Source organism: Chiloscyllium punctatum, chromosome 25 (genome assembly GCF_047496795.1).
Source record: "Chiloscyllium punctatum isolate Juve2018m chromosome 25, sChiPun1.3, whole genome shotgun sequence".
Lineage (NCBI taxonomy): Eukaryota > Metazoa > Chordata > Chondrichthyes > Orectolobiformes > Hemiscylliidae > Chiloscyllium > Chiloscyllium punctatum.
The window spans coordinates 46,221,641-46,247,887 of NC_092763.1; the positions used below are offsets into that span (position 1 = coordinate 46,221,641).

The following is a 26,247-nucleotide window of genomic DNA, read 5'->3' on the forward strand; positions in this document are numbered from 1 at the left end:
CTTTTGGTCAACCAGATACTTGGAAACTCTTCTCCTTCCAAGTTGAAAAGGTGCTGCTATTCCTGACTCTAGGCAGTTGGGACTTGAAGTCTGTAGCAAGGGATGGTACTCAAACCCAGGGAGCCAATGATAGTTCAATACAACTGAGATGAGGGTAGGGGTTGCATAAAAGAAGCCTGCAATCTATATTTACTTCATCCAGCTGACAAGTCGAGGTGCTCAGAAACCAAAAGGTAGTGTCTAACTTAGTCAGTAAAAGGTTCATTTCACTAAGTGCTGATGTGCAGCCATAAGAATGGAGATTTCGAGCTACCATGAGTTTTGTAATCATTCAGGGATGAGAGCTCTGGTAGTACTTATTGCCTTGAGGTGGTGATGTGCAGTCTATCTGATGTAGGGATACAAATGTTGCTGGGAGGGAGTTTGTAATTTTGATCTACTGACAATAAAGAAACTATGCTTATTTCTTACTTTCTAGATCAATCATCTGCAATTAACTTGGAGGTGGTCACAACTAGCAGGAGTGAGACTGCCCTGTAGTATTGCATACAGCTTTGTTTCCTTGAGGAATGTATTTGTGTTGGAGACAGTTCAAAGGATTTTCGTTAGTTTTAATTGTAGAGATGAGAAGTGTTATTAAGCATTTTACTCTGGTCAGAATGAGAAATCTAATTGAGATATATAAACTGCTAAAAGAGACAGACCGTGATCAGGATATTTCCTCTTGTGGGGCAGCTTTGCAACAAAGTCCTAGTTATAGAATGAGGGGCAGCAGATTTCAAACAAATGAGGAATTACTTCTCAGTGCTGTGAATCTGGAACCTAGTTCTTGTCTGCTTCTCTTGTCATACCATTGTCATATCTGGAAGGAGCTGTCTAAGGAGAATTTCTGCAATACATCTTGTAAATAATACATGCTGCCGCTATTACGTTTCAGTAGCGGAGAGAATGTTTATGAATATGTCAATAAAGCAGCTGCTTGAGTCTTAAATTGTGTTGAGCTAAGTGCTGTAGGGGTACATTCATCCAGGCAAGTGTGAAGCAATCCTACACTTCTAACTTCTACTTTGTAGATGGTGAGTATGCATTGAAAATTCAGCCAACTTCCTTAGTGGCTTTCTAGCCTCTGACCTGTTGATGTAGCTACCATATTTGTGTGGTTGGTCTAGTTTTTGTTTCTGGTCAGTTGTAATTCCCAGAATGTCAGTGTGGTATTCAGCACTGGTGATTCTATTGAATGTGATGAGTTGATGGTTCGCTTCTCTCATTTGGATAGTTATTGTACGGAGGGAATATTGCTTGCGACTTGTCGCTCAAGCCTGGCTATTATCAAGGCATGGGATGATGCTGAACGTTGTGCAGTCATTGATAAAATACCCCTTTCTGACCTTCAGGTGGTAGGAATGTAAACAGCTAAAAATGTTTTGGACTAGGATATTGCCTTGGAGAAATCCCTGCAGAGATGTCCTAGATTTGAGGTGACTGGCCACCAATACCCATAGACATCTTCCTTTGTGCTCGTTATGACTCCAACCATATTTTCACACCACTCCCTCCCCCTCTCCAAAACCCAAATCCACCCACTGATTTCCCATCAGGTTTTTTAAACTTTTGTTAGGGCTCTTTGCCATACTTGGTTGAATGTGAGTTGATGCCTTGATCACTGCAGTCCATGTCAAAGTGGCATTTGAGTTGAAGACTAAGCCTTAAATTGGAATATAAGGCAAGTGTTACGGATTTGTTTTATTTATAAGGCTAGTTGGCAATCCAACATGCTACTAATATCTGGGAGGATATTGCTGAGACATCTGTGGGATCTGTCTTTACCACATTTTGCTCTTAGATACAGTCTCCGTAGAGGTCCTGATAAAATAACTGTGGATGCTGGAAATCTGGAACACAAACAGAAGTTGCTATTGCGCAACAATGCTGCCAGACCTGAATTTCTCCAGTAACTTGTTTTTTATTCAAATATGGCTGAAGATATCTATCTTTTGTTTCCCCACCCGATCTGAGAATGCAGCGTTGAACTTGGAAGGTTCTTGATCTAATGGCCTTTTACTATATTAATCAGTTGAAACATTCCTTTTGGGTGTGTGGGGGTGAATTGCCAATGAATTTCCTCCTCAAATTGAATCCCCTGTCCATAGTCATGTGAGATCACCATTTTTAAATGCAGATTTGATTTGGGTTAATTTTAAAGAATTGTTTTATTCCTTTAGATTGTGTAAGCTCAAAAACAAAGTTTAAATGGATGCTTCACTATAGAATCATAAAGTTTAAAGCACAGTTGTTTTGTCCATTGTTTCCAGCTGAAAAACAGGTCATCTATCCTCATCCCTCAACTTTTTACTCTACCTTTTTTAATCCATTTCTTTTCAGGACACAACTGAAGGTATATCCAGCACAATGGTTTTTTTTGGTTTTAAAAAAAAAGACAGTTAGTTAACCTCTTTTTGGAGTTTTGGTAGAGACTTCCAGACCCAGTGATAACTCTACTCTCCTTCATTCTAATCTTTCAATCAATTTTAAATCTGTCCTAAGCATTGACATGTGGTAAATGGACCCCTCATCCATTCCATCTGAGTTTCTGTCTTAATCACCCCAATTCCATCTCCCAGCAGCCACCTCTGGTTTCTCCTTGAGTTGCCTTTTTCCAGGTATGGCATATTTTTCTTGCATCTCCTCTGGTACAATTCCTCCTTTGAGTTGATCAGAACTGTGTACAGGCCATGATCTCATTGCTCAGATAAATGCACTTCCAGCATAAGTGTTGGTCTTGCATTCTATACTTTACTGAAGGAAAGAATTCCATTGCTGTTTTCATCTGCTGTCAATGTTCAGTGGCCATGCATTCAGTCATGTCTTTCACTATTTCTTGGCCTGGAAACTCCTTGACATTGACTCCAGATTTGTCAGCCCTTTACTCCCCCCTCCCCTTTATGGAAGTGTATTTACTGTGAACTCTAAGTTACCTCCAAGTACAGGTAGTTCTGGGAAAGCACTTGATTTGGCTAAAATGTCACTGAAGAATTAGGGAATGGTACTTTTGAGAACGGTTACCTCAGTTCGCATTAGTGTGATTCTAACGGGGATCGGTTCACATGCTTTGTTCTGCGCATGTGCCATATTAGCGTTGGTCTTTGCACTATATTGCGCATATGCTGAAAGAGCAGCTTTGCGAGATACTGAACAGAGCAGCTGTTAAATTTAATTTTTTTTTCAGGCTGTGCTATGCTTTGTTGGACTTTTGAGGGATTTTTTTGCTAATCTGCCCCGAACTGCACTTTTTTCCATTATTTATATTAAGCGATGTTTGTTTCGTTAGAACACAACTGTGGCATTTAAAGGAGAACTGTTTCAAGTTCACTTCTGCTAAATAACTCCATTGGCTTTGCCCAAATTGGAAAAACAAATTCATTCTCACTTGTTTTTTCATAATCCATTCCGTGTCAAAATGCTAACTCACTACCGCTCCTTCCACCTGCCTTGTTTCTGAGAGCCGAACTCTTGTTGCCCTTTCCACGTAATGGCCAAAGATTCACCTGGATGAATTTAAGAATTCTGCTCTTTCACTTCCTATCACATGAAAATTATCCCAGTTAATATGGTTGCTAAAATTTCCAACTATTACTGCCCTTTTTTAAATGAGATTAGCCTACTTAAACTATTCATATTTAGGGATCCATGTTACACTGTTCCTTTTTTTTTCTTCTTCTTGGGTCAATCTATATAGCCTTGTTAGAAGCCTCAGCAAATCACCCATCTTCGCAGCTGTAAGATACTCCCAGAAAAAATGTTGAGTTGCTGTTCCTGTCTGTCCGTGGGCTGATTCTGAACTAGCAATGACTGAAACTTGGCATTGAGGTCTGTGCTCATCAGCTTTATTTGTTATAAACCATGTGTAGCCCTTGATTGCTACCAAATGTTCTTTACTATTTTCTTTCTTTTGGTTTCTGGGTCTTCACAGACCCTTGACTAATTTTCTGCCCAATGTTTTACTTCTGATTTTTGTCCCAACTGAATCATCTGATTTAAGGTCTTTGTCCCCCTTTTGAACTACTGTAACCTTCCCCCAACAATGCTAGCAAATATCAGAACTGTTTTAGCAATGCTCAGTCCCTATCTCTGCCAGAGCTGGTCCTGATGTCCCAAGAATGGAATATATGTTGTCTAGGTTGGAAAAACCCTACCATTTCTTTCTTTCTACTAAGAGAAAACATGGCAATAAGTGCAAATACACTGAAGAGCATTTAAACCTCACTAATACTTAAAACTAAAAACCTGTGTTAATCCTTTTAAACCAAAGGATAAGATTACTTAGCAGCTGCTTATTACTGTTGCTTAATATTAGTTTTTTTACATCTGCCAGTTGATGCGGTCAATTCATAAGTAGCCATGCTAAGCAACCGACTTAAGTTTACTGTAATGTCGCTCCTGTTTCTGAACAAGGCTTTGACTTTTCACAGGAGCAGCAACACCATGATTCCTTTACTCTGAATTGTCCCTGCTCCTCCAAGGGGTCCTGACTCTTGTCTCTGGGGCCTCCTTGCCTTGCCTCCTTACCTCCTTGCCTGCAAGGAATATGTACTTGTTTTGCTTTCAGCTAAAGTAAACCTTTGCAGTCAGGTTAAGATTTGACTTTTAACTTGGCTTTTCTTCTTACAGACTCACTTGGTGGAAATAGCCATACATTGATGATAGCTTGTGTGAGTCCTGCTGATTCTAATATTGAAGAAACGCTAAATACTCTACGCTATGCTGACAGAGCAAGGAAAATAAAGAATAAGCCTGTGGTTAACTTTGATCCCCAAGCTGCTGAACTTCAGCGCCTTAAGCACCAGGTAAAAAGCTAAAGCTATTAGTGTTATCTGCTTTTCTCTCCCCCGTCACACTAGCTTAATGTTCAACTTTCTTTGTTGAGCACTGCATCCATTTTACCTTAACATAGGCTTTGATTGAATATTGGAATTGCTGAACCAGGAAGGTGACTCTCTCTGGTTGGAGTCATTTGTGGCCCATAGGAAGATTGTTATTGGAGGTCAGTCATCTCAAGTCCAAGACATATCTGCAGGGAGTGTCCAAAGCCCAGCCATCTTCAGCTAATTCATCAATGACCTTCACTCAACCATAAGGTCAGGGGGCAATGTACACGTTTTTAAAAAATGTTCACCATTTGCCTGTTTCAATATTTGAGGATTTCAATGTCCAAATAGAGCCATAGAAACACTGGGCTGACAAGTGGCAGATAACCTTTTAGCTACCCAATTGCTGGACATTAGCCATTTCTTACAAGAGAATGTAGCTATTGCCCCTTAACACTCTCTTAATGAATTCTTGATGCCATAAGCAGATTTCCCATTATCATCTAGACTATCCATAAGAGCAGGTAAAGGGCTAGGAGCCCCTTGGGAATAACTCACTACCTGACTCTCAAACCTAATCCACCATCTATAAGGCACCAGTCAGCAGTGTGATGCATGAGTGCAGCTTGACACATTCTCTCCAGACTTAGCCTTTTGATTGGCGCAGCATCAACAAATATTAACTCACTCCAATTCTGTTCAGTGGCAACTATGTACCATCTACCAGTTACTCAGCAGACATTTTCCAAGGATCTTTGTAATTAGAATGAAATCAGCCAGGTGGACTTTATAAGTTTCCTGATTGAATGGGTCTACCAACCTGAGTCCTGGCTGATGCATACTAAGGGTGTCGGGGATTCTGTTCACTCCAGGAGCCAGCTCTGAGCTAGTTGTCAGTATCACGTACTCTACGTGTATAAATAGTGACCTGTCGATGGTTTACTGGCCTCGTGGAGGTATTTCACTCCTGAGACAGCACAGCCCAAACCCAGACCTCTACCTAGAAAAAGGCAGCAAATATGTGGGAACTTGCAGATGGTGTTCCCCTCCCTAGCCACTCACCATCCTGATTTTTGACAATTTATCGTCACTACTTCAATGTTTCTGGGTCAAAGTTGTAGAACTCCCTTCCCTAATTGCATTGTATTGCAGCAGCTCAAGAAGGCAGCTTGCCACCATGTTATCAAGTGCTGCTTGAGATGGGTAATAAATACTGGACCAGCTGTCATTGCTCATGTTCTATGAGTGAATAAAAGAATTTGAAAAGTATGCTGATTCAATTCTGCATATAAATCATAGGGCAACAATGTGTGCAAGAGATCAAATTGGATGAAGGTGTTGCATTTTAATGGCTGTTGAGTGTTTTACTTTATTTACAGTTGGTGTTCTGAATTGGTTTTTCATGATGTAACTAAGAATGCTATGGCTCTGAAGCAACTAGAAGAAAATTATTTAACCCTATGTTGATATTGTACCTTTTCAGATGTTTTAATTCTAGTGTATTATAGGGTGTAGGTTTGCTTACCTGAGCTGTAGGTTTGATATCCAGACATTTTGTTACCTGGCTAGGTAACATAATCAGTTCCAAGTGAGGTGAAGCTGTTGTCTCCTGCTTTCTATTTATCTTTCTGCTGGATGGGGTTCCTAGGGTTTGTGGTGATGTCATTTCCTGTTCGATTTGAGGGTTTGATAGACGGCATCTAGATCTTTGTTTATGGCGTTATGGTTGGAGGTCGCCACTGATACCTAGCCAGGTAATGAAACGTCTGGATATCAAACCTACAGCTCAGCGAGCAAACCTACACCCTAAATCTCAACCTGAGCCAGAAACCTTACAAAAGTTCTAGTGTATTATGTATGCAATTCACTTTACTAGAACAAAGATGAATGACCTGGAATTATCCATATTTAACTGTGTTCATTTCATTAAGGGTAGTAGACGTATTCATGCCATTCTTACCATGTTTTTGGTTCAGGTGCAAGAACTCCAAGTGCTGCTGCTGCAAGCGCATGGGGGAACAGTTCATATAAGCAGCAGGTGAGTCAAGTCTCATTGAATACCTAGTTAAGAGCAAATGCGCATGTAAACTAGAGTAAAGATTTCTACAACTATTTTTGATGTATTATCTTTACTTTTAAGAAAATGACTTGAGTTTAAAAATCAATCTGCTTGCAACTAGAAATGTGCATACAAGGCTAGCTTGGATTGTTGAATTAGCTTTTACATTTTGTGTTGTGTATTCTTTCTAGTATCTAAAGTCTAAACTCCACTTTCATTGAATAGAACCCTTTAATTTTGACCCTGTTTTACCATTGTATTGAGAATTCTTTGCAATTTTCCTTTCCTTACAGTGGAAAAGGAATCCATACAATGACTTATTCCTCTCTAACTAATCAATGGTTTCTAATTTATGAAGATGGTAGCAGAACTGATCCCTCCTGTCTGATTTGCAGTGCCATTATTTTTACCTATTATTTTTTCCCTCTTAGGGGAGAGCAATCTGAAAATCAACAAACTGTAATGGACACAGTAAGATTGCACAGAGAAGAAATTGAACATTTGAGTAAAGAGCTTCGTGATGCAGTTGGCCAGACTACTCAGATGTGTGAAAGGGTCATACTGGTGAGATTTTCAACTGGCATTTCATGTTTTGAAAAGTTTGCCACTTGTTACTTGCACCAGTGCAGTGACGCAATATCCTTGCTTTCAATTCACTCAGGTGTCATCCTGAAAAACATTTTCCCCTCAGAGTGAAGATTGCTATTCATAATTTTGTGTATTTCTTTTCAAAAACTGCTTGTTCATAATCTTTATATAATAGAATCAAAGTCCCTACAGTACTGAAGTAGGGACGTTTGTTTAATTTGAGTCCATGCTGATTTTCTAAGCATACAATCAGGACCCACCCATTTACCCAATCCCTGCAACCCTGCATATTAGCATAGCTAATGCGCTTAGTTTATATATTCCTGGAGACACATGACAGTTTAGCATGGCTAATCCACTTAACCTGCACATCTTTGTACCATGGAAGGAAGCCCATGCAGACATTGAGAACCTGCAAACACTACACAAATTGTCAGAGGGTGCAATCAAACCAGGATCCCTGATGGCGAGAGGCAACAGTGCTAATTACTGAGCTGTTGTGCTGTCCCCTCCCTTTGATTTTTGTTTTAATTTTGTTAGGCGTGGATCGAACAGATCAATGTCAATTGAGTCACTGGGTATTTGTGTAGATTTTGTGTATGGGGAAGGTGGTGGTGGTATGGACTTAATTTTTAAAAGGAATTCAGATTATGCTAGCAAGTCTACAAATTCCAGTGTAATTTGAAGGCTGGCAACCTTTCATGTATCAAGACTAATAATTACTTTGTTTTCCACAGACTGAACAGATGAATGAGAAATTGATCTGTAAACTGCAAGAACTCTCTCAGCATGCTGCGTATGTATCTACCATATTTTTCAGTTTAGAACAGTAAAATTTTGCATTTATTCAAACCCTCTTGCGTGAATGTTTTGTGTACTGATCGTGAGAATTATAATACTTTTTGACAACCTTGGTTTATTATTTGTACAGTGGTCTTAATTCTAATGGTAATTCTTTTATGCTTCGTGATCATTTGGAATTTAGCTGCAAACACACCTAGTTGCAGTTGTCAACGTGTGGCTCTGCTGCAGTAATTCTGTCCAATTTGCTGTGTTTTTGTTTTTCTCTGCAATCGATGACTTAATGAATTAAAATGCCCATCTAAAAGATCATGAACTGAGACAAATAAAATCAAAACTCCACAGCAATATTTTTGAAAGAAGCACGTTGACTAGCCAGTTCAATCTTGAATCTGAAGGATGTTCATCCTTTTGCTAGTCTGTATTTTTTTGGTATTTAGTCTGAGCATTTTAAAACTTGTCATCAGAATTGTGTGATATCTTTGGGAATGAAATGCTTTCCCTTTGGTATGACCTACTGTAGTGTGTAGCAGGAAAGTGTGGTTCTATCTCTGCTTTTGCATTGGAAACTGTACTACATGACTCTTTTTACAAGTTACAAATTTGTACTAGCTCTGCAGAGTTTTATGTACTAATTATTAACATTAACAGCTGCAAATTGGACTTGGACAAGCTAATGGAAGTTTCTTCAAATGAAGAAATGAACGAGCAGATCAACATCCTACGCAGTCTGCAGCAGACACTTTCTAATATGCAGGTGAGAGTTCAGGTCGTCATTTTGTCTCTGTTTTGAGAGATTCTATTACTCAACTGTTTAGTTTTGCCTAATTGGATTTTTGAAAGTCATGTCTTCTGCTAGATAAGTGGAGCTATAAAGACAGAAATATTGTCAATGTCTCAACCTTAAATGACAGTTGTAGTTTTTTTCATACATGATCCCAAGCATTTTGTTTTTAAATTCTGTCTGTTTAGAATGAGTGTACAAATATGAAACCGGAGATTGAGGGAATTGACCTTGAGCAACAAGGGGATGAAAATGTAGATGTAAGTAATCCAGTTTTCACTACCTAATGTTTAGCAGTATGTTTCAGTTTTTTTTTGAGATTCCACCATGTAATTATGTGTATGTAATTGCTGTCAATGTTTTTGCCCGATTCTTCACATGAAGAATGCAAATATTGGTCATTGGGCTTGACATTTTGAGTTTGGTTTATTTTTGTGCTATTTGTAGATTTCCATGCTAATTCTCATAGGTAGAATTACAATACTGTTTCTATCTTGATTTCTACAACTTAATTGATTCAAAAAGCAAGGCATTGTCAACTGAAGTTGCTACACTTTAGATGAATAAACCTGCAGCAATCCTGTCAATAACTTGAGGCCTTTGTTCAGCAGGGGAATTCCAGCTTAAAGGAAAAGAGGGATTCTGATCCTTTCACAGCCTGCCATGCACTAAGGCATGCACAGATGTCCAAAGAGTTGATGGAGTTGAATAAAGTGTTAGCACTTAAAGAGGAACTGGCCAGAAAAATGTCACAGGGTGATTGTGAAATGGAGCCTGTGCACACTCTGTACCAGGTCAGGAAGAATATAAAATGTAATGGTTAATATTTTCATTAAAATATTGAGAAACCTTCTTCAATTGTTATAGTTTTATTATACTTTTCTGGGGGGGAGGCTTTGTATTTGTCAGTTTTCTTGTAACTAAACTTTCACTAAAGTATTCATGGTTCCGTTCAGGTAAACATCAAGTCACTTGAGGATCAAGTTTCTGCTCTACAGAAAGAAAAGGAAGAACTAGTGCTAGCATTACACGGTGTGAAAAAAGACATCAATGCAACCAAGTAGGTTAACTCTCCTGTGTTTTAGTTCACTTAAAAAAAAGACTAAATGTTGTGCTTATACTTAAGCTTGAAACTGAATCTGTGTGTTTTTAATATCAATTTGCATTAGTGTGTAGATTTATCTCACAATGGAACAGCAAGAAAATTTGATCCTGGGATGCTACATTCACCCTGCTTTCCTGTATGTTTCCAACCTAGACAATAAAAGAATATGGCATTAAACGGAAATCTGAGGTTTGGATGGTAATGCATGTGCTTTGAAAAAGTGTATTTACTGACAATGGCACAAATGCCAGTTTGGTTTTCTAGTCTATAAGCAGTTTAAGAGTTTTGTTGAAATACTCTGCAATAGTTTGTGGAACTAGACATTAAAGCTATTTTAGATTAGGTGCATTTAACTTATCTCTTATACAGTGTTTCCCTGGGGAAATGGTGATCATGTTATCATGCAATCTCTTCCAAACTTGGGATTATATACATGAGATTAGTCCAAACAAATCCGCTTAGTAAATTATGAAGGTACAACATGTGAAGGTTGAAGTAGACCAAGTCTGATTCCTCAATTCTTAGGTATTCTTGATGCTGCTCCAGACATGGCCTCCTTTACTCTTCTTTTGAGGGTTGATATTTTCCCCCAGCCTTATTGTAATGGTTCAGTGGGGGCTGTCAGGCCATAAGGTTGCAGAATTTGTGGAATATAACTTCTGTTAGCCTACTGCACCTCCCAGATGTCCAGTTTTGAGTTGCTAGGTCTATTCAACATCTGTCCTATTTAGCACAGTAATAGTACCATACCACCAGTGGAGTGTGTTCTCATTGTGAAGATGGGTCTTTGCACAAGGACTCTTACTGTCATGGTCAAATGCATCTGCAGCCAACAGATCGGTAAGGATGAGGTTAAGTATGTTTTTCCCTCTTGGTTTCCTCCCCATGTGCTGCATTCCAGTCTGGCAGCTATATCCTTTAGGACGCAACCAGCTGTTGAGCCGTTCTTGATGGATAAATCTTTGCCAAGAAGGCACAAATTCCTTTTTCCCCTTTTTGAAAAGTGATAAATAGGGTCTGTGCCAAACTATGGCATTCATGGTAATGCAGCACCTGCTTTTCATGCATTGAAACTTGCGTTTTGGTTTATGTGCTGTGATCTCTGGAGTGGAATTTGAACCTGTCATTCTCTTTGGGAAGCAGTGCTTCATAATTCATAACATTAATGTTGGTGACAAGAATATCTCTAGTATTGCAAGAGACTCATACAGCCTAAAGCATAATTGTCAACGTGGGTACACTATACCTTGACATAAACTAAAAATAGAGTAATAAGTGAATCTTTTGCATAATTTGACTAGCTTCATGATGAGCATGCATGAAATATTTTGCATGTACATCGAGAATCCAGCTGTATCTTGAGGTGACTGCTTTGCTTTGTTTTGAAAAATACCTCCTACGCTATTCATAAGTATCCATGCCACTGCCGTTTTAAAACAGCATCTTGCTCTTGCACTCATTTCTAACCTAGGCTTGTCTACTGAATTGTTCCAGTGAAGGCCAGCAAATTCAATAAGCACTCTAATTTTCCTTTCAAGTAACACAACAGATGGCAATAGCAGCATGTTTGAAATCAAACAAAAGTTGAAATTACTGGAGAAACTCCACCGGTATGGCAGGAACTGTGGAGAGGAAGCAGAGGTGACATTTGAGTCCAATGACCCTCCTTCAGAGCTGATTTTAATTTTCTAGTTGTGTACCTTTTTTTAATATCTTAACCTTCTGGACTTGGTTCATTAATCTCAGACTGCAAACACTGTCCTCCATTTTGTTGCCTTTACACTGAGCTGCAATTCCCCTTGCGATAGCTCTTTAAGCAAGTATAGTTTGACACCAAAATTGCTTGTTTGGGTTATAAAAGGGACAGTTTGACTTTTGGTTTGGATGGAGCAAATGACATGACATTCTCAATCAAGTGACTGACTTAAGTGAAGGGTTAAAATTTGTTTGCAGAGTTAGTGAACGCCGGCGGAAGCGTCTACAGGAGTTGGAGGCTGAATTGACAAATCTCAAAAAGAAGTTGATGGAACAATCAAAAATGCTGAAATTCAAGGAGAAGACTGAGGGAACAGTTGATAAATTAAATCAAGAGATTCAGGTACAGCATGCATGAGTTATATAATAGTTACACTGAAAATAAAACACCTTTTTTAAATGTTTATTTGCCTTAAACAATTTTTAGGTTGTTTAACTGAGTTTCAATTTGGCTATTTAATTTTGCATTTCTACCTCTGATTTCAACAGTGCTTTTTTAAAAGAAAAATAACACTTTTTCCTAAAGCTAATTTTCAAATACAGGCAATAGGTTGGAGTATTGCCTAATCAAAATGGCTTTGCATCCTTTACATATACTACAATTCCCGACTCAGGCGACTGACTGACTGTGTGGAGTTTGCACATTCTCCCCATGTCTGCGTGGGTTTCTTCCGGGTGCTCTAGTTTCCTCTTGGCCATGCTAAATTGCCTGTAGTGTTGGGTAATAAGGGGTAAATGTAGGGGTACGGGTAGGTTGCGCTTCAGGTCGTTGTGGACTTGTTGGGCCAAAGGGCCTGTTTCCACACTGTAAGTAATCAAATCTAATCTAAAATATTTGTTGTGGCACATGTTCTATGTCCTTCAGATTCTTTTTTTTTCCCCCTAGTTTGAGATGGGAATAAAGTTGACTTTCTCTTCTGTACAGCCAGTGCCCCAAGCCATGTCTAAACCTTCAATTTCAGTGCTGATCCAGGACTGAACAACTGATATATAATCTGACCTATTCTACAATGCGCATTTACTAATACAGGATACATGTGCTAAGTTTCTGGATTTCAGCCAAAGTTTTTTTTTCTGAATCTCATCCAATCTAATTGGACCTTGCATATATTCTTCCAAGACTTGGTTGTGTTTCTTCCAAAGGTACCTACACTGGCCCTTTTTTTTCTCTTGTAGGCACTAAAGTATCAGCGAGTTCAGCTGATGCGACAAATGAGAGAGGAAGCTGAAAAGTCTCGTAAATGGAAAGCAGAAAAAGACAAGGAGGTCCTGCAACTTAAGGAGAAAGTAAGACCTTTTGCTTGTGATACTTTTTAAAATTTTGTTAAGTTGAACACTTGGGATTTACTTTAAAACATTTGATCTGATTTGGCTGTAATAACTGTATGCAGTCAAAGTAGTATATAAGCAGGAGTGAGCAATTTACTTTAATATTATGGCTGGTCCACTCCTTGGCCTCAACTCTCTGTCCACTCCCCATAATCCCATAACTAATTAAAATATGTCTATCTCCTTTTTAAACTTATTCAGTGTCCCAGCATCCACTGCATACCACAATAGTGAATTTCACAAATTCCGATCTTAATGAGAGAAACAAATTCTTCTCTAAATCTACTACCACTTAACTTTTAACATGAAGCTAAACTATGACCTTTCATTTCAGACTGCCCCTTAAGGGGAAACATCTGTCTTACAGCTACTTTTTGTCAATCTCTTTTTGCAACTCTTATTTCTCCCAAATATAACTTGTCGTGTTCTAAACTGGGTAGTTTAGGCCTAAAATTGTGTCTCATAAGACAAGCGACTCCTCTCTGGAAATTGAGTGAATCTTCCCTGCACTAGTACAATAGTTTTGGGTCCTTTTTTATTTGAGGAACAATAATGTAGTACTCCAGATGCTGTTTCGCCAATACCTCGTACAATTGCATGAGTGCTTCTCAACTTTTCAATACTCCATTATTTTAGCTATAAATGCCAAAAATCCCGATGCACTTTTTTAAAACCTGTGCCTGCATACTAGTTTTCTGCAATCTGTGCATGAGGATGCTTGGATCTCTCTGCTCAAGCTTTTTGAAGTTTTCTCTCTCATTTAAATAGTACATAATTGTTTTATTATTCCAAGCAGAACTCTAAACCTCATGCTTTTTGTCCACATTAAATTTCATGTAAATTTTTTTTTAACCAATTCACTTAACCCATCCCTTTCGGTTTATAAATGTCTTTCTTCTTCATAACACTGAGAAAGATGTTATCTGCCAATTTGGCTATTGTACCTTCTAGTCCTACATCCAAATCAGTTTTTAATAGATTGTAGGTAGTTGGGATCTGAGGACTGAACCTGTCCCACGAGTTACAGCTTGCCATGTCTATCCCAACTCCCCTTTGGAAAGTGGATTGGCTAACCAACGATCTAATTATTTCTAATGTGATCGTGCCATGTGTATAAACCTATTTTTGTGTAGCACTTTTTTATTTTGAAAATATGTTATCCAGTTTTTATTTCATTTCCAACGAGTGAAATGCATTCATTTTTCAGCGAGCTGTTGTTCTGTATCTTGTTCTTTTAGGTCAAGAGCCTCTTCTTGTGAAATTTTAAAGAACTTCATAGTCATACAGCACAGAAACCAACCTTTTTTTGATTGGCACAAACAAGATGGACCAGACACTCCAATTGGACCTTGCCCCATTTGCCAGGACTTGGCCCAAATCCCTCTAAATCCTTCCTGTTCTTATACCCATCCAGATGCCTTTTAAATGTTGTAATTGTATCTGCCTCCATTACACTCTGGCAGTTTACCAGCCTCAGGGGTGGGATGATGTCATCCCCTCAAGTGTTTTTGTTAAAAATCTATCCCCTTAAACCTAATGCCCTCTCGGTTTGGACACCCCACCCAGGGAGGACCCTGACTGTGAAAGAAATCACAGCCTATTCAGCCTCTCCCTATAACTCACCTTCCAGTCCTGGCAACATCCTTTGTAAATCTTTCTGCACTTTCAAGTTTCACAACACTCCTCCTACAGAAAAGTGACCAGAATTGTACACCGTATTCCTAGGCATGGCCCCAATGTCCTGTAAAGCTGCTATGTTACATGCCAACTCCTATGCTCAATGAAAACTAGCAAATGTGCCAAATGCCACCTTCATCACCCTGTCTATCTGCAACACCTTGGTTTCAAGGAACTATGCACCTGCAACTGTAGGTCTTTTTTGTTTGGCAACTCTCCCCAGGACCTTACCATTTGGGTGTATAAGAACTGCCCTGGTTTGCCTTGCTAAAATGCAAGACCTCCATTTTTCTAAATTAAACTCCAGCTTCCATTCCTTGCCCCATTTGGCCCAACTGATCAAGATCATGTTCTAACCTGAAATAATCATCATCTTTGTCCAGTATTTAAGTGCCCTCTTTAAAAAAAACTTACAAACCATGCTGCATGTATTCATATCCAAATCATTACAAAAATGACAAAAAGCAGTGTCTTCTTTTTCCCAAAAAAACTTGCCCCTCCAAAAAAGCAAGCTGACTGACTCTATTCTAGTATTTTCTGCAGTGTTGAAAAAGCAAGCTCCTTATAAATATTGTAGATAAGTACCTATGGTACAGCAATGTGAAGACTTGTTAACGTTAATTTTAGTAGAAGTAGCTGTACTTTTCCTTCCATGATTTGTGTGCAAGAGGAAAATCTAATAATATATCTCGAATATCCTTAGCTGTTTGAATTTTCTCATCTCAAAACCAGGCAGATGCTAAGGGCCAGATGAAGCCCTATAGAAGCATTTTGTTTCAAACCTGTTCCCTCAATTTTCTAAAATTTGTAAGGGATATTTGCTCCATTCAAGAATCAATGCAATAACCTTTTGTTTTGTGGTGTACACTTAAAGGCAAACCTATCCATCCTTGGGTAAGGAAGCAAATTGGGTGCACAGTATTTGTGATGTGATGTCACCAAAGCCTTTTTATAAATTGCAATGAAACTTCCCTATTCTCTTGCATTCTTCTAGCCTATTTTGGGGAGCGAAAAACAAGCTCATCATTTCCCTCTTTTTAAACCAGCACATTTTCTGTAATTTGTGAACATTGTACACATTCATAGAATCATAGGGATGTACAGCATGGAAACAAACCCTTCGGTCCAACCCGTCCATGCTGACCAGATATCCCAACCCAATCTAGTCCCACCTTCCAGCACCCAGCCCATATCCCTCCAAACCCTTCCTATTCATATACCCATCCAAATGCCTCTACAATGTTGCAATTGTACCAGCCTCCACCACATCCTCTGGCAGCTCATTCCATACATGTACCACCCTCTGCATGAAAATGTTGCCCCTTTGGTCTCTCTCTTATATCTTCCCCTCTCACCCTAAGCCTATGCCCTCTAGTTCTGGACTCCCTGGCCCCAGGGAAAAGACTTTGCCTATTTATCCCATCCATGCCCCCCTCAATTTTGTAAACCTCTAAGGTCACCCCTCAGCCTTCGCTCTAGTGAAAACCGCCCCAGCCTGTTAAGCCCCTCCCTGTAGCTCAGATCCTCCAACCCTGGCAACATCCTTGTAATTCTTTTCTGAACCCTTTCATGTTTAACAACATCTTTCCGATAGGAAGGAGACCAGAATTGCACGCAATATTCCAACAGTGGCCTAACCGAAGTCCTGTACAGCCGCAACATGACCTCCCAACCCCTGTTCTCCATACTCTGACCAATAAAGGAAAGCATACCAAACGTCACCTTCACTATACTATCGTCCTGCGACTCCACTTTCAAGGAGCTATCGACCTGCACTCCAAGGTCTGTTTGTTCAGCAACACTCCCTAGGACCTTACCATAAGTGTAGAAGTCCTGCTAAGATTTGCTTTCCCAAAATGCAGCACTTCTCATTTTATCTGAATTAAACTCTATCTGTCACTTCTCAGCCTATTGGCCCACCTGGTCCAGATCCTGTTGTAATCTGAGGTAACCCTCTTCACTGTCCACTACACCTCCAATTTTGGTGTCATCTGCAAACTTACTAACTGTACCTCTTATGCTCACATCCAAGTCATTTATGTAAATGACAAAAAGTAGAGGGCCCAGCACCGATCCTTGTGGCACTCCACTGGTCACAGGCCTCCAGTCTGAAAAACAACCCTCCACCACCACCCTCTTGTCTTTATCTTTGAGCCAGTTCTGTATCCAAATGGCTAGTTCTCCCTGTATTCCATGAGATCTAACCTTGTTAATCCGTCTCCCATGGGGAACCTTGTCGAACGCCTTACTGAAGTTCATATGAACCACGTCTACTGCTTTGTCCTCATCAATCTTTTGTTACTACAAAAAACTGAATTAAGTTTGAGACATGATTTCCCACGCACAAAGCTATGTTGACTATCCCAAATCAGTCCTTGCCTTTCCAAATACATGTACATCCTGTCTCTCAGAATTCCCTCCAACAACTTGCCCACCACTGAGGTCAAGCTCACTGGTCTATAGTTCCCTGGCTTGTCTTTACTGCCTTTCTTAAACAGTGGCACCACGTTTGCCAACCTCCAGTCTTCCGACTTGTGGCTATCGATGATACAAATATCTCAGCAAGAGACCCAACAATCACTTCTCTGGCTTCCCAGAGTTCTCAGGTACACTGATCAGGTCCTCTAGCATTTATTTGTCTCTTGCTTTTCTTTTATTTAAAAATGTCTTCCATTTTTTTGTAACAAAGTGAGGAGCCTTGTACTACTTCACAATTCACTTGACACATTGTTGCTCACTTGAGGACAGACATACTGACTGCTCAACTTAATTTCCCACTTTTTTGCATTAGAATGAAACCAGGTTTATGAACAATCTCTGCTCACCTGACTCATTAGCCAAATTGAAATAGCAGAGAATCACGTCTTAATAATTGAAGTACTTATAGTTGCAAAATGACATCCGAACAAATGGCACGTCTTGTTCAACTGTTTTTATTAAACCAGTTGTTAAACATCCCAAAATGCTATTTCAATTCCATCCATCATTATTGTATTAAAGCATGTTTTTAATCCTAAATAATCTTCGAACAATGCAAATATAAAACCTCATGTCCTGTTAAATACCCTGTTTGCTACCCCTCAAATATCTTAATAGATTTCTCAGCTGTGATGTCCTTTTCATAAACACTTTCAATAACATTTTCTAATCACTTGTAAAAAGACATATGGAGAAATGGGACCATTCTTAAATTCTAACACTTGTCCATTGGTTCCAGTTTAGTTTCTCCCTGCTTTCTTACCTTTCTACCTTCCAGTGCAAAGGACTGTTCTGAAAAATCAAAATATTGCTTCCATTATTCCTGCAGGCATTTTTTCTGAAATCTTAAATATGAAGATAATCAAACAAAGGGAATTTACAGTTTTAGTAAAATTTAATTTATCTCTGGTCCTTCTAATTTTTAATTCCTGTCACTCATTTGATTGGCTTCTATCATTTGAAGATTTCTTTTGGTCCTCTAATGTGACAAAAGACAGACATAACACTTTTTTTTTTAATCTACCTTTAGCAAAGAAACCTAGGTTTTGTTGACTGATCTTTTCTGTTACGAAGATGTGGGTGTACTGCACCTTAAGAGCCAAAAGCTAGCTGAATTACACCAAGTCTTCTGAACAAGATGTAATGTAACATGTGGTTCATCTACTGGGATAGCTGGTTGCCCGGAGACAAAAACCGGTTTGAGTTAGGCCAAACTCCAATCAAGTTTGAATTTAGTATATTGACATTCCTAAAAGCCAATGACTCCATCCAGTGCTTCGGGGGTATAAAACTGGGGAGAATTGAATAGTCCCTGAAGAAAATATGACACAGGAAGATCCAAATAGAAGATTTGACAGCTGGCTCGTTTTGAAAAGTTGAATTTTGGTAAATCTTAATTGGGGGGGTGGGTTTATTGGACTAGTATTGTAGAAGGGCAAGGTAAAAGATCGACTAGAGGAAGGAGTTGTAAATATTCTGTTATACTTTAAGAAATAAAGTTGTTACTTTTACTTTAACTAGTTCTTGGCATCTCAAATTTTCAGATTACTGCACAGGATAAATCTTGTGTTGCTGGTTAAGTTAAGCAGGAGGGTTTGCCCCATGTCATCATACTTCTGTTTAGCAAACTTAAAATGTTGTAACTTTTTTATATGCCTTGTAACAAAAGACTTTCTAATCTGTTTATCCTACCTTTTCTATCAATCATTAAAATAATGCATGCTTCATGACAAGAGTAAAGAAGCTAATTTTTTAAAGTACTACGCCTACATAGTTTGCTATTTCAGTTTGTTGGTTTGGATGATGAGGGAAATGGAGAATGCTGAAGTTGTCCAATCTGCATATCCAAGATCAATATGTTTAACTTTTTTAGGACCGAAAAAGACAGTATGAGCTATTGAAATTAGAACGAAACTATAAACAGCAAGCAAATGTATTGAGGCGCAAGACTGAGGAGGTGAGTGTGCCAGCTTTTGTCAAGTTCTTGTAGTTGAGAAGAGGGAATCCTTCTTCTCTTCTATAATCTAGAAACTAACAACATTCATGGTATTAATCTTTTTAAATTAATGCTATTAAATTACTTTTGGTCAGTAACACCAAGTTGGCTGGTGTGGTTTCATCCTGCCTCCAGGGTATGTGTAGTAAGTGTTACATACCTTTTTTTGAGGCATTTGGAGGATGCTTGAGTTTGTCTTCATATATCAGGTCTTTTAATGGATGGAAGGTCTGTGCTCTGACTGGAATTTGTCCCACAACCGACAGCATTTGGAACAGTTTAGCTGATCACTTTGTTTCCCTGTCAATTGGTCACTGCATTTATCTGTAGAATATGGAGTGTTGTCAAAAATAAGTAATTTGATTGTAAAGCATTGAGATGTGCAGATGATAAGGCACATTTAAATTTTCATTCTTCTCTTCCTCTGTTTTATTCAAAGTATGTAAGCTTAAAATAAAATGTTTTGTGTAGATTGGTTGTCCTGATTCCAGTTCATTGTTTCCAAGTCTAGTAAGCTTTAAAATTAAATATCTGAAAATATATTTGGACCTTTTTTCTCTCTGACGTTACAAGTTTTCTAAATTGTTGAACAGGGAGGAATATGGTTGTAATAGTGTGAAGTTACATGAAATGTGAGCTTATGATGGCTACCATCTGTCTCGATCAGGGCTTCCCAACTTGTGGGTCACTACTCCACAGGCCAGATTTTGGGTTTCAAGCTACATGGTAGCCATTACTGCCTCTGAGCTTGGACTGAGTGCTAACTTCTGTTTGCTGTCTCTAAATTCTTACATTTTCTTTCCCAATGGTAAGCATAACCTACGGTACTTTGAGGTCTGATTCTTGTCTCAATAAAAGCTACCAAAAGGTGAGCTTTTAAAACTGTAGTTTAGACTCTTCTATCCCCCAGCAATGCTCCTACCCTTCAATATGGATCACAAAAGGCTGCAGTCACTTTAAAAGTTTGGGATGCACTGATGTAGAGTAAATGCTTTCATGTTGACTCTCCACTGCAAGCAGTCAGGGATTGTGAATGGTGAAGCTTTTAAATGCATAACTTTGTGCTCAGCCCACAGTGTAACTCAACTTTAGCCAATTTTTTCATGCAGCTGTACAAAACTCCGGTGCAGCTGCACTTGGTGTATTGCACACAGTTCTGGTTGCTGCATTATGGGAAGGATGTGAAAGCGTTAGAAAGGGTGCAGAGGAGATTTACTAGGATGTTGGCTGGTTTGGAGGGAAGGTCTTACGAGGAAAGGCTGAGGGACTAGAGGCTGTTTTCATTGGAAAGCAGGAGGTTAAGGTGACTTAATAGAGACAGACATGATCAAAGGATTAGATGTGGTGGACGGTGAGCCTTATTTTCCTCGAATGGTGATGGCTAGCACAAGGGGACGTAACCTCAAGTTGAGGAGTGATCGATATAGGTCTGAGGTAGTTTCTTACTCTGTAGTAAAGGCATGGGACACCTTGTCTGCAACAGTAATAAACTCGCCAACTTTAAGGGCTTTTAAACTGTCATTGGATAAACAAATGGATGATGGTGGAATAGTGTAGGTTAGATGGCTTCCGATTGGTTTCACAGGTCGACATAACGAGGGTCAAAGAGCCTGTACTGCACTGTACACAATAGTTACATAGAACTTTAAAGAATTGGAATTCAGATTAAAATCATCTTGTTAAATTCAACACTAACTCAACCCTTGCTGGGTATTCTGTTTGGTGTGCTCTGCACCTTAATTTAATTTCTAGGCCAAGATGTTCTACTGCTTAGTCCTCTCCTTCAGGAAACAAAAGAAGTTACCAGATCAGGGTTCAGAAGTATACAGAACTCAGCAATAAAGAATTGTTTTCTCTGGAATTTGCCAACTTTAGGAAAATTCTGGATTTTGTTGAGGATCTTCAAATCTTGCCCCTCAATGATTCCACTGTAGGTTTTTAAAAACTTTATTTCAAAAATTTACTGTGTCTTCCTTTTACTTTACTCCTGATAGGCTGCTGCCGCTAACAAGCGTTTGCGTGATGCTCTTCAAAGGCAGAAGGATGCTGCTGAGAAACGCAAGGAATCGAACAGAGGAATGGAAGGGACTGCTGCTCGAATACAGGTGCAATAATTCAGAATTATAATGTTTATAAGGAGGAATTGTCTGGATTGAGATTACGTTCTGCTTTTAAAATATGACTAATTTTACCCCTTTTATAAAAATATAGTATGTAAAAAGTATTAATTTGGATGCAGTGGTGGGGGGGCAATTCTCATGGAGAAGGTGGAAATGGCAGAGGTTTATATAGTTCATGGGATGAGTATTGACGTTTAGGTCTGTATTTATGGCCCATTCTTGATGTTCTTGATGTTAGTGGTGAGCTGTGTTCTTGTCCTGCTAAGTCCTTTAATGTAGGAATTCTCTTTGAGCTATTATGAAGGGTGTTCTCGGATTTGTGACCCAATATCAACAAAGAATTAGTCCAATGTGGTGTGTGATGGAGTTACTTGCAAGTGGTGGTATTCCCAGGCATCCACTAGCCTTCTAGATCACAGAATTTTCAAGTTTGCACTCTTTCCTCCTTTCTTTTCGTTCTCAACAGTGAGTTGTATAATTGTCATCCTTCATTCAAAGCTGGATATGACAGGACAGCAAAGTTTAAATCTGATCTGTTAGTTCTTAAATTAATTGGCTCCATCTCTCATTTTAGTATTTGTGATGTTTGGCAAGCAAGTTGACTTGTGTTGGTTCCCTAAGTTGCTTGCTCAATTTCGGATCTGTCTGCTGTTGGCATGCCTCTAACACTTCCTTGGAGTTGTTCCCCCTGGTTTGATGGTAGAGTGAGGGAGATTGCATTACATTTGCCCAGTTTCAAGTTGCTAAATATATCCCATTTGACTGCAAACTGTTTCAGAACTGTTTTTAAACCAACTGAATTGCATTACCACTTCTGAATTGTTGTGTCCTAGGTTGCAGCTAACTCTTATGGTGTAAATGAATATGTAGCTATCAGTTGGACAGCATCATTGTCTGTAAATGCGTTCATTTGTCAAGTAAACTGCCAACATTTGCTGTAGGTGTATACACAAGGAAAATTCCTGGTATGACAGTTACACTTGGAATTGCATCTTTTCTGAAGGTGGGTGGTGTGTAATTGTAAGAACAACATGGAGAGCTGGTGATGTAGCACATTTTTCATAACTCAATTTCAATCTAAACTTGGTAGTGAGTAATGAAGCTTCAATAAATGGTTCAATCTTAATGAATGAACTATTTGCAATATTTTACTTCGAGGACTTTGTTTTTTCTGCTGGATAGAGAGATGGTTTTCACTGTTAGGGGATTTGTAGGAGCATGCAGACTTACTGTTGCATCAACTACTGCTCATGATGAAAGCTGCTACAGCCACCCATGTGAGCATAAGATGTGATGAACCAGGAAGTACTTTTCCTCCAACTAGATATGAATGTTAGCATCTAGTTGTGGCTTGCTTTGACAGACATCGCTACATAGACTTTACAGAGGATCAGATGTTGGGTCTCACTCCTTTGTTCATGACACAAATGTTCTGACCACATGATGTCGTCATGTTAGGTTGTATATGTGACATTTTCTTGGATACCTGAATCTGACTTCCACTTCTTGAAAACAAAAAAAAACTTATTTATCCAAATTTTAGGGCTTGATGCTCTGGGGTTATCTCATTCAAAGTTTGAGAAGATATGTAGCTCGGGTGCTCGTTGTGGTGGTTCTGTTCGCCGAGCTGGGAATTTGTGTTGCAGACGTTTCATCACCTGTCTAGGTGACATCCTCAGTGCTTGGGAGCCTCCTGTGATGTTTCCTCTGGCACTTATAGTGGTTTGTCTCTGCCGCTTCCGGTCGTCAGTTCCAGCTGTCCGCTGCAGTGGCCGGTATATTGGGTCCAGGTCGACGTGCTGATAGATTAATTGAATCTGTGGATGAGTGCCATGCCTCTAGGAACTCCCCTGGCTGTTTGGCTTGTCCTATAATAGGAGTGTTGTCCCAGTTGAATTCATGTTGCTTGTCATCTGCGTGTGTGGCTACTAAGGATAGCTGGTCGTGTCGTTTTGTGGATAGTTGGTGTTCATGGATGCGGATTGTTAGCTGTCTTCCTGTTTGTCCTATGTAGTGTTTTTGTGCAGTCCTTGCATGGGATTTTGAAAAATGTTGCTGGAAAAGTGCAGCAGGTCAGGCAGCATCCAAGGAGCAGGAGAATTGACATTTCTGGCATAAGCCCTTCTACAGGATTCTCCTGCTCCTTGGATGCTGCCTGACCTGCTGTGCTTTTCCAGCAACACATTTTTCAGCTCTGATCTTGAGCATCTGCAGTCCTCACCTTTCTCCTTGCATGGGATTTTGTACGCTACGTTGTTTTTTGCTCATGCTGGGTATCAGGTCCTTCGTTCTGGTGAGTTGTTGTCTGAGAGTGGCTGTTGGTTTGTGTGCTGTTATGAGTCCTAGTGGTCGTAGTAGTCTGGCTGTCAGTTCAGAAATGTTCTTGATGTATGGTAACGTGGCTAGTCCTTTGGGTTGTAGCATGTCCTCATTCTGTTGTCTTTCCCTTGGGCATTTGTTGATGAAATTGCGGGGGTATCCATTTTTGTCAAATACATTGTAGAGGTGGTGCTGCAGTGTGTTGTGGCCCTTTTGAGCAGTGCCTTGATGCAACTTCTTTTGTGTATTGGGGTGGTTGCTTTCGTAGTTCAGGACCTGTGTCTGTGTCTGTGTCTTTCCTGTATACCTTTTGTGGTGAATTCTCCGTTCGGTGTTCTCTGTACCATCATGTCTAGGAATGAGAGTTGGTTGTCCTTTTCTTCCTCTCTAGTGAATTGGGTTCCTGTGAGTATGGCGTTGATGATCCGGTGTGTGTTCTCTATTTCTGTGTTTTTAAATGATTTGCAAAGGTGTCATCCACATATCTGACCCAGAGTTTTTTGGGTTGAATTCGCAGTAAGACTGTTTGTTCTAATCTTTGCATTATAGCTTCCACTGAGTCCAGAGATGGGTGAGCCTATGGGTGTGCTGTTGATTTGTTCATTATATTTGGTTGTTGAACGTGAAGGGTGTTGAGGCACAAGTCCAGTAGTTGGAGTATGCAGTCTTTGTTGATAGGTTCACTGTCTTGTTGTCTGTTCTGTATGTCCCAAGGGTTGGCTATTGTTTCTCTGGCTAGGGTTTTGTCGATTTTAGAGGTGAATCGTGCCGTTACATCGAATGAGACCATAGTTTTTTCCTTGTCTGTGTAGATTTCTGATGATGATGTCCAAGAATTCCTGTGTTGACTGACTGTACAGAGTGTCTGGATCCACTGATCAGGTGTTTCAGTTTCTGCTGTAGTTCTATAGCCACATTGTGTGATGGTGTCCCTGATAGCGATACGATGGGTCTGAGTGGGATGCCTGGTTTGTGCACTTTAGGTAGTCCATAGAATCTGGGGGTGGTGGTGTTTTCGGGTTTCATTCTCTGTAGGTCAAACCTGGTTATATGTCTGTTTTTTTTTGTAGATTCCTCAGTGTGTTGTTTATCCTATTGGTGAGCTGTGGGGTGGGGTCAAACTCCCTCTCTTTTTGGTAGGTGTTGGTATCTGCAAGTAGTTGTTGCGCTTTCTGGATGTACTCTGCTTTGTCCAGGATGACCGTCATTCTGCCTTTGTCTGCTGGTAGTATAATTATGTTCTTATCGTTTCTTAGTTTTTAGTGCTTCCCTCTCCTTGGTGTTGAGGTTATGTTTGTCTTTTCCTTGTTATCAGGGGTACAATACTTTGTCTCACTGTTTGTTGTGTCTCTTCTGTCAGTCCATTGTTTCTGGACTCCTAGCAGAAGCTGTAATGCAAAGATTAGAACAAACAGTCTTATCGTAAATTCAACCCAAACTCTGGGTCAGATATGTGGATGACACCTTTTGTAATCATTAAAGAAACAGAAATAGAGAACACCACACCGGATCATCAACGTTACACTCACAGGAATCCAATTCACTAGAGAGGAAGAAAAGGACAACCAACTCTCATTCCTAGACGTGATGGTACAGAGAACACAGAATGTAGAATTCACTACAAAGGTATACAGGAAAGCCACACACTGACACAGACCAAGTCCTGAACTACAAAAGCAACCACCCCAATACACAAAAGTTGCATCAAGACACTGTTCAAAAGGGCCACAACACACTGCAGCACACCAGAACTGCAAAAGAGGAAGAAGAACATCTCTACAATGTATTTGCCAAATACGGATACCCCTGCAATTTCATCAAGAGATGCTGAGGGAAAGACAATGGAATGAGGACATGCCACAATCCAAAGGACTAGCCATGTTATCATACATCAGGAACATTTCTGAACTGACAACCAGACTACTATGACCACTAAGACTCATAACAGCACACAAACCAACAGCCACTCTCAAGACAGCAACTCCCCAGGACAAAGGACCCAAAACCCAGCATGAGCAAAACCAACGTAGTGTACAAAATCCCATGCAAGGACTGCACAAAACACTACATAGGACAAACAGGAAGACAGCTAATGATCCATATCCATGAACACTAGCTAGCCACGAAATGACACTACCAGCTATCCTTAGTAGCCACATGCAGATGACCAGCAACATGAGTTTGACTGGGACAGCACTACTATTATGGGACAAGTCAAACAGAACAGCCAGGGAAATTTTCAAGGCATGGCACTCATCCACAGATTCAATCAATAAGCACATCGACCTGGACCCAATATACCGGTCACTGCAGCGGACAGCTGGAACGGACAACCGGAAGCGGCAGAGACAGGCCCCATAAATGCTGGAGG

At 39.7% G+C, this 26,247-nt stretch overlaps 1 protein-coding gene across 4 annotated transcripts in view; it reads left to right on the forward strand.

Annotated features, from left to right (window-relative positions):
• The window catches only part of kif4 (kinesin family member 4), a 72,965-nt gene that overhangs the window by 24,098 nt on the left and 22,620 nt on the right, over positions 1-26,247 (forward strand). For 3 of the 4 annotated variants that reach the window (XM_072595202.1, XM_072595199.1, XM_072595201.1), the window contains exons 9-20: positions 4,669-4,844; positions 6,842-6,903; positions 7,356-7,488; positions 8,250-8,308; positions 8,965-9,070; positions 9,286-9,357; positions 9,706-9,891; positions 10,054-10,157; positions 12,156-12,300; positions 13,134-13,244; positions 19,315-19,398; positions 21,432-21,542. In XM_072595202.1, coding sequence (XP_072451303.1) covers positions 4,669-4,844; positions 6,842-6,903; positions 7,356-7,488; positions 8,250-8,308; positions 8,965-9,070; positions 9,286-9,357; positions 9,706-9,891; positions 10,054-10,157; positions 12,156-12,300; positions 13,134-13,244; positions 19,315-19,398; positions 21,432-21,542 — 1,349 coding nt within the window. The remainder of the gene's footprint in view (positions 1-4,668; positions 4,845-6,841; positions 6,904-7,355; positions 7,489-8,249; positions 8,309-8,964; positions 9,071-9,285; positions 9,358-9,705; positions 9,892-10,053; positions 10,158-12,155; positions 12,301-13,133; positions 13,245-19,314; positions 19,399-21,431; positions 21,543-26,247) is intronic. The other variant, XM_072595200.1, reaches the window with a different exon arrangement.